Raw genomic sequence first — 9,120 nt, forward strand, 5'->3', positions numbered from 1 at the left:
GTCGCCCTCATCGTGTTCACATTCACACCTGCTTTTGTAGAGGCGGTAAAATGATTATTATCAATAAAACAAGTGACATTTATTAACAGTAAATGGCTATTCTAAAGAAACAACATCGGTGTACGTTTTGCACGGAGAGTCAGAAAATGTATTTTTATTATTTGTTGTCATGACCTACGTGTAACTCTGCTTTAAATAAAGTATTATCGCCACCTGCTGGCTTATATTTTTTATTTTTAGTGATTTTACACATGTATACAGTCATATATGTTTAATTTAAAATCATAATAAAGAAAATATTTGAGGATTACAAGTGTAAACTTTTTTTGTTGTGGATTATTTGTCCCTCATTTTGATGTTTCTTCTTAGTGATTTCTATGATTATAATACTGCAATGACTTATGATAGGTACCTTAATGCAGTTTGACATGTAATATAGGCATAAGCACAGGCCCCGGGCCTTTACCTTTTTACTCAAATTGTTCAAATTGTAGTGTTTTGAAGTGTTAATAACAAATTATTTGATGACTGATTTAATAAATAAAGTATATAAATCAATCAATACACTGTAAATCAGAATGCGCGTTCCGATTAATGCCAGATTAAAAGGACATTTTGAACATAAAAATGAATAATTATTTCCACATTTCTGTGTTGTCTTTTATTTTTATCAGGTGGGTGTAATATTCTGATATTAAATGTATGGATTCCAGTAACTGTGGGTGTAAATTATTAAAATTAACATTAATAAAGGCTTTCAAGCATCTTACGTCATATAACTCAAACACAGATGTACTTACACATGTTTTTTTCTATTAATCATTTGACCAGCAGGGGGCAACAATGAGCGCCCGTCTACTTCCGTAAGCGTCACGTTCTTACGTAGCATCATGGCTGCTGTGGAACAAACACGAGGATTCGAGTTTACGCAAATGTAGTGTGTTTCAGCCTAAAAACTCTCATAAGTGTAAATTTAGAGGCTTTTTGTATTAATATAATTTAAAAATGAGCGACTTGTCGTCCGTGGGCCTGTCGGACTGGCTGGTGAAGCAATGTAAACAGCTGGGGCTCAACAAACCCACTCCGGTTCAGGAAAACTGCATCCCACCCATCCTGGAAGGTAACAGCTCTTCTGTTTAACTAGAGGATAAAATGCTGCATTTAGCCCACATTTTACCAGCTTGATTTATGTGTTTATAGTTTTAAAGTAAAAAAGAAATAACATTAAGCTCTTTTTAAGCCGAATCTACAATCTGTTTTCCCAAACTGTGCAACAGATGGACCAACATGCTGTAATAGCACAAGTGCATTGAGATTTACTAACATTATTTGTTTGGATATAGTTTTAATTTTCACATTTTGTCCCATTTAAACTATAAATTTCGATGCATTTTGTTAATATGTTGTCATTTTTAAAGAAACTTGTTTTCTATCAGTTTTTAGGTTTTAAAGGAAAAACAAAACCTTTACAGAAACGTTTCGGTATGTGGAATGTTGAAATAAATTAAAGAAATAAAAATAAATAAACGGCATATTTTCCAATTTAATGACAAAAATAGTCTAAAAATAGATCTAAAACAATATCTAATATTTTTAGTGTAATGCTGTCTATGGTTGTGATTGTAATGTGATAAAATGTAAAGCTTTATAAACTTGAGGTCTGGTTTTATGATGGTTTGTTTAACACAGAATCTTATTTTTGGTTTGTCAGTTTTAAAGTTATACAAGTTTGAAACAAACAACTGGTCATAATCATTTGTTTAATACACTTATTTATCCTTAGAAAAGAAAAAGGCCCTGTTTTAAACATTTTCAGCAGAACCAGTCGCCTTGGGTTTGTTCTGGTTCTGACCCAGATCCGGTTCTTGTCTCAGGACGCGACTGCATGGGCTGCGCCAAGACAGGAAGTGGGAAGACGGCGGCCTTCGTGTTGCCGGTGCTGCAGAAACTGTCGGAGGAGCCGTACGGCATCTTCTGTCTGGTTCTCACTCCCACCAGGTCAGAGGTCACGGATTCACACGACTCATTCAGTTATCTCAGAAGTTTTGTCTCAGCACACAAATAGCATTTATAATTGAAGTTTTTAAAATACAAAAACAATTCAGAGTGACATTTCACTCTGAATAAAACCACTGAGAGAAAAACGGTTGGATAGAAAACGGGGTGAAAACGTTCTTTTTCATCCAAGACCTCAGTGGAACATAGTTACTAGATTTTATTTATTTTTCCAGTGTCACTAGTTGCTCCAGATGCTTTTCCAGGCTGAGATTTAATGGCCTAAGCAGACAGCTGATATTAAAATGTCACATGTATCTTTTAAGACTTTAATGCAAAATTCACAATTTGCATGTTATTTTACTTCCATTTGGGTTTCTGCTGCTTCTAAAAGAGCTTTAAAAGAAAACCCCAGACGTTTTTTGGCAATAAGTTAAAGATTTTCAGTTTCTGGAAAATGAGCCGTTTCAAAAACCTTCAGAGGTGCGCTGTTACCTAGCAACCGTAGCAGAGCTCCAGCACATTTTGTCAGCTGTTTTTACCGCTGGATGTGTTGTACAATGGCTGCTGGAAAAGAAGAGTGTTTTGTTGTTGACTTACCATCCAGAACCCACTTTCTGAATTCTTGTTGTTTGTGCAGGAGGATCTACTTCTACTTTTCAAAGCTGTACAGTTGCATAATTGCGCACCCAGTAGCACCTTATTCAGATTTAAAGTGACAAGACTAAAATCTCATTATCTACGAATGATTTTGTGCAAAAACATGTTTTGCATCGCCCATAGACTAAACCCAAATGTCACCATTAAAGCAATAAAATCTCTACAGATCTCCATTTCTGAGTTTTATTTAAAAGCTCGTCATGTGATGTCACGCAGGGAGCTGGCCTATCAGATTGCAGAGCAGTTCAGAGTCCTGGGCAAACCTCTGGGTCTGAAAGACTGCATCATCGTTGGAGGAATGGGTAACGCCACGTCAGAACCGGCTGCATCAGAATTCAACATCGCTTGATTTCTGTTTAAATGAAGAGAAGGAAACATTTTCCACTTTATTCCACAGAATAAAGTGGAAAATGTTGCTTCCAGTGTAATTTCTGCCTTGTTGTGAGTGACTGGTTTCCTGTCATCTGGACAGACATGGTGACCCAGGCCCTGGAGCTGTCCAACCAGCCTCACGTTGTCGTGGCAACGCCGGGTCGGCTTTCCGACCACATCCGCAGCTCCAACACCTTCAGCATGAGGAAGATCAAGTTCTTGGTGAGAAAAAAAACTGTAAATATTTGATCACTGATAGAACAAGGATTTAAATCTGTTGCAATTAATCAACCAATTAACTAAATGCATGAAAATTGAAAGGAGCTCAAAAATTTACATTCTGATTATTAGACTGTTCTTTATATTATTTATGGTTTCAGATGCATTTTTTTTTATTTCTGATTTATTTTTAGTTTTTGGTTGTTTTATTTTGGATATTTTAAATATTTTCCAGTTCCAGTGTTAAGTATTATTTATAAAGTTATTGTGATCCTGCATTATTATTAAATATTTTACTTGAAAATGGTGTCAAAATAACAATGTTATTGTTTATCACAATTATTGGGATGATTTATTGTCCAGAGAAATTTGTTATAGAGGCAGTTAAGATAAAACCATGTTGGAACATTTTAAATAAAACTTTTTGTTTCTCTATTTTTGTCACAAAAACACGTTTTTCTGGATAAATTGTCCCTGAACGATAATACTGTTGTTTTAACACCATGCCAAAATAAAACAAGAAGACATTTTCAAAGATTAATAAACATTAAACACTGGAACTGAAAGACATTTTAAATATCCAACATAAATAAAACAAATCAAAATAATTATAAAATGTCTGTAAACAATTGTTCTTAAAAAAGGTTTAGTTGAGTCCAAAGCACCAGACTGAAGAGTTTTATTCTTCAGTTTTTGATACAGAAAGAGAGACATAATAAATTGTTAAATTTGTTTTATCGTGTGATTAATTGATTTATTGCTCTTAAAGCTGAAGTCAAAGTTCTGTTTTTGCCGACTCTTTCTGTGTTTGTTGTCAGATTTTGGACGAAGCGGACCGGCTGCTGGAGCAGGGCTGCACCGACTTCACCAAAGACCTGGAGGTGATCCTGAGCGTGTTGCCGGCCAAACGCCAGACGCTGCTGTTCAGCGCCACGCTCACCGACACCCTGCAGGAGCTGAAGAGCATCGCCATGAACAAGCCGTTCTTCTGGGAGAGCACGTCCGAGTGAGTCGACCCGACGGTCATCACCGTCTGGAAGTCCAACCTTATCAGTTCAAGTTTCCAGCTCAGGGGATGTTGGGGGAAGAAACCTGGAAACTTTTGAGTCAAATGTAATGAAAATACTGAATGTAACTTCAGCTTAGTGGGTTTTTATTTGTAGAAAGAAATTAATATTCCCTCCACTTCACAAATATAGACCAGTTTGTTTTGGTCTTTCATGTGAAATCCTGCTAAATACTTTGACGGGTTTTTTATGCTGAACTTGAATTTAAAAAAGGAGTTGAGAGATAAAACTATTATTCTTTCACTTTTTGTAAACATTGTGATTGTTTTCAATGAGGTTTTCAATGAAGCTGCAGGTTTTGATTATTTCTGAAATCAGTCATTCTGACAATCAGATAAAAAAATTCTGCAGATTTTTCATTCATCCACTTAAGCTTCATTTTTAAAATACTTGAAATACATAAAAATTAAAATAAATTATATTCCTTTCCTAAAGAGGTAAATAAGAATTTTATTGCCTAAAATGCAGAAACAACATTCTTTTAGTGAACATTTCTAGCAAAGAATCTGCAGCTAAAAATACTTCTGGCATCAACACTTTATTGATTTAATATCAATACAGAGTAGGACTGATCTTTGATTATTGTTTTGGTTAACTGATTAGTAACTAGATAGCAAAAGATAAAGTTAAAACTTGAGAACCTTTTGGTTGAACATATTTACAGACGAAAGGTTTTTAAAAAGAAAAAGTGTATATTTTATGTAGGTTTTGCTCTTTTTTTTCTGCATCCGTTTACTCCAGTTAAATTAATCAGCTAAGTTAGTTTTATTTTAATAATCGATTAGTTATTGATATATTGTTGGTGTCAGGACGCGGACAGTGGAGGAGCTGGACCAGCGGTACATCCTGACCCCAGAGAAGGTGAAGGACGCGTACCTGGTCCACCTGATCCAGACGTTCACAGACCAGCATGACGACTGGTCCATCATCATCTTCACCAACACATGCAAGTACGGAGCCACAAACGTGCCAAGTTTAATTATTTAGACTTGTTATCTGAAGGTGCTAAAAAATGCATTTTACTTCTTTTCTTTGTACAAAGTAGCTCATAAAAAGCATTTTGAAATTAAGAGAAACTTTTTTCTTAATATTTTGCAATTTGGCTTTATGGATCCGTACATCAAATAAACCTTTAATGTGGAATAACTGAGGAGTTAAACTGTTTTTCAAAATGGCATAAAAATCATTTGTTGAACAAATACATTGTTTGATTATGACTATTTTCCTTTATAACTTTATCTACCAGATAAACATGACTCAGCTTGTGATCTCACCATTTAATTATTGTTTTTCTATTTCTGTACTAGTTTTGTCAATTTTTTCACCCTTTTTTATTTTCTGATTTGTGTATGAATAATTTAAAAATAAATAAGTAATAATTAAAAGTGCATTGATCAGGTAGAGAAAAATTAATCATTAAGTACATTTTTTAGGAGCTGCCAGATTCTGACGATGATGCTGCAGGCGTTCAACTTTCCTACCATCTGTCTGCACTCCATGATGAAACAGGTGAAGCTGATCAGGATAATCGATCTGAAACGTTAGTTATGACGTCAACGACTAACTTCACCCAAATCTGCAGTTTCTGATCAATTACACTGCAAAAAAAATAAAAAAAATTTCCAACTATTTTTGATCTAGTTTCTAGTGCAAATATATCAGTTACCTGAAATAAGACAAAATTTTACCTAGAAATGATTTTTAAACAACATAAATTTGATTTCAATCAATAATTCCTTAATATTGATCCCCTGGCAGATTGTTTCACTTTTGGGATCTTATAAGTGAAATAATCTCCCAATGGAACTACAACTTTTTCAATAAAACTAAGGATTTATTTACTTAAAACAAGCTTCTATGTCTCGCTAAAATGTTACTTTTAAGTTTGTCTCATTTCAGTTGTATTAAGTAATTTGCACAAGAAACTAGACCAAAAATATTTGGTAAGATTTTGTGTTTTTGCAGTGTACTCTTGCCAGAGAAATGATTATTTAAAATAAATGGTCGCCATTTTGTTTTTCCAGAAACAACGATTCGCCAACCTGGCCAAGTTCAAGGCCAGCGTCTATAAAATCCTGATCGCGACGGATGTGGCTGCCAGGTGAATTATGGCGGCTTGGACTCGGTTCAGGACGGACATCGGGTTTGTTCTGACGGTTTCTGTTTGCTCTGATTTCAGGGGTTTGGATATTCCAACAGTCCAGGTCGTCATCAACCATAACACCCCAGGACTTCCCAAGATCTACATCCATCGAGTCGGGAGAACAGCCAGAGCAGGTAGCAGGCTGGTTTACGCCAACATCACGGCGGCCATGTTTAATCCACTCCGAACTGATTGATTGGATGAATAAACGTCATTTTCTTCTTTGTAGGGAGGAACGGAGTGTCAATCACACTGGTGACGCAGTACGACATCCATCTGGTGCATTCGATCGAGGAGCAGACGAGTAAGTCTGAACGTTATTATAGTAAACTAAAATAAATGAAAACAGTAATGGGGGAAAGCTATAACTAACTGGAACTGTACTGTGCGTTTATAAAACTAGCTAACGCGTGCCGAGCTTACAGATGTAATATCCTTTGTTTTATTGGTAATCAGATAAAATTTTCCACCACAATCTCCTCGTTTGATAAGAAAATGTAATATTTTTATATTCCCTCGAATTTTATCTGGTCTCGTTTTTTGCAGTGGTTTGTGGAAAAGCAGGACGGCTCCTTCGCTCTTTTCCTCCTCAGAAACTTTTCCATTTCACGCTTGCTAAGCTAGCTGGAGGAGCAAAGCAGCTTGATAAATCAATCATTGACTGCAGGACAGTTCAGACAGATTTTATTTGTTTTTCCTGCAGAGACGAAGCTGAAGGAATATCCCATGGAAGAGAAAGATGTTTTGAAGATCCTCACACAAGTCAACGTGACTCGGCGGGAGTGTGAAATTGTACGTTCTTCTCTTTACACTAAGGATTTATGCATTTTGTCATCTAAAAATTAAAAAAACATCCTCTAGTTGTTGCTTCATGATGTAAAAATGTGATTTTATTTAAAATTCTGTTTCAGAGGCTGGAATCGACGGACTTTGATGAGAAAAAGGAGATTAACAAGCGGAAGCAGCTGATCCTGGAGGGGAAGGTGACCAACAGCTGCACATGTCACAGATTCATTCATGTATTAGTTCAGAAACAGACACGCTGCTCAACTCAGGGGTTTTCCTGCTGATTTAAAAATGGTTTAAAGCTAAAGAAAAATTTCCTTTAGCAAGAACTATTTCCCATATTATAAGTTAAAGCGTCTTGTTCCACTAGTATTTGTAACTAGTACTTATTAAAATGAATATTAAGAAATCATTTACTTAAACTCCTATTTCATGCCGAAAAGTTACCTGTAAGCCAGTTTTAAATTATTTAAAGTGTACCAAGATATTTTATACCAAAAATACTTGGTAACATTTTGTTTTTGCAGTGTGGAGACTGTAGCCATGGTACGTTTTGCTTTACAGTTCCTGCGTACAATAAATCAATAACAATATATATCGTGACAGAAATGTGATCAGTGCTGATAGATAATACATCTGATAGAATATTCACTGATTCCAATCAGAACCGCACAGCATTCTGGGGGATGTAGGCAGAGGAAAAGCTTAAACCGCTCAGTCTGCTGGGTGGAATCAACTCTCTTTGGTTACCTGGCAACAGGCTGTAGAATAACTTGTGGTTACCTAGCAACAACCACATTAACTTACAGTTTAAGGTTTCTCTACTGTTCCTCATTTAAAAACGTGGTGAAGTGAAAACTGAATAAAAGTTCACCGCCACCAGTTTGATAATATTTCAGATATTTAAAACAAAAAAACTAATCATTAATTATTCATATTGACTGAAATGAAATGCTTATATCGTGATATGCATTTCCATCCTATTGTGAAGCTAAAATTTCTGTATCCTTTAAATAAAATTTGAGTAAATTAAAATTATATTGTAGAGGACTTGGTTTTAAAATTTAAATAACCAGCTTTGTCAACTTCCTACTGCTGGTTTTGTGGACATTAAAGTTAAAATTGAAAATAAATTCAATGAATGGTCAGTGAACTGGCTAATTTAAGCTACTGGTGGCCCACAAAATTTTATTTAACTAGGCGAGTTATTAAAAACTAATTTTACAATAATGACCAGGCAGAAAGACGGAGCAGCTCAGTTTGTTTTACTGACTAAAAACAAATACATTTAGGAAATCTGTCTTTAAAAGGATAAATTAAAACCGTCTCTTTTAATAGAGACAGTTTTTATAACTGTCTATTAAGTAGAGAGAGTTTCCAAATTTCTGGGTCATGGAATTGTTTTCTCTCGTTGGCCAAAAAAGGTAATTTCAAGGGTCACAAATGGCCCGTGAGCCACACTTTAGACACCCCAGGATTAAGTGAAATCTGTTTTTTTTTCTTTCTTCATATTGTCCCTGTTAAACTAAAATACCTCGGTGTAAATAAGACAGTATGATCTTTCATTTACCACCTTCTCTCTGTTGATGGAAACTGAATCCATCCGTTTTGAAGTTCCTGCCGTTGATTTGCGACCTCTCTGCCGTGTCAGGACCCGGACCTGGAGGCCAAGAGGAAGGCCGAGCTGCAGAAGATCCGGAGCCAGAAGAAGAAGTTCAAGCAGAAAATCCAGGAGAGCATTCAGAGGCAGAAACACGGACAGCTGAAGAAGAGAAAACAAACCAAGAACAAAAAGGCAGAGCTGGCCGCATCATGAAAGCTCCTCCTGTGTATATATACGTTTTATTTCTGTATGCAAATAAAGTTCATGTCACTGAG

General features: G+C 35.7%; 1 protein-coding gene across 1 annotated transcript; it reads left to right on the forward strand.

Moving 5' to 3' along the window:
* Positions 1-864: 864 nt before the first annotated feature.
* Positions 865-9,120, forward strand: ddx49 (DEAD (Asp-Glu-Ala-Asp) box polypeptide 49). The gene is made up of 13 exons (XM_008406615.2): positions 865-1,120; positions 1,875-1,998; positions 2,872-2,957; positions 3,128-3,249; positions 4,065-4,252; positions 5,123-5,263; positions 5,747-5,822; positions 6,338-6,414; positions 6,493-6,590; positions 6,686-6,760; positions 7,160-7,248; positions 7,368-7,439; positions 8,894-9,120. The coding sequence occupies exons 1-13, from the start codon at positions 1,006-1,008 to the stop codon at positions 9,056-9,058; spliced, it is 1,428 nt and encodes a 475-aa protein (XP_008404837.1). The 5' UTR covers positions 865-1,005; the 3' UTR covers positions 9,059-9,120.

Source organism: Poecilia reticulata, linkage group LG4 (genome assembly GCF_000633615.1).
Source record: "Poecilia reticulata strain Guanapo linkage group LG4, Guppy_female_1.0+MT, whole genome shotgun sequence".
Taxonomy (NCBI): domain Eukaryota; kingdom Metazoa; phylum Chordata; class Actinopteri; order Cyprinodontiformes; family Poeciliidae; genus Poecilia; species Poecilia reticulata.

Coding starts and splice junctions, on each gene's coding strand:
- ddx49 (XM_008406615.2), top strand. CDS start 1,006: ATGAGCGACTTGTCGTCCGTGGGCCTGTCGGACTGGCTGGTGAAGCAA. Junction 4,253..5,122: donor TTCTGGGAGAGCACGTCCGA/GTGAGTCGACCC, acceptor TGTTGGTGTCAG/GACGCGGACAGTGGAGGAGC. Junction 7,249..7,367: donor CTCGGCGGGAGTGTGAAATT/GTACGTTCTTCT, acceptor ATTCTGTTTCAG/AGGCTGGAATCGACGGACTT.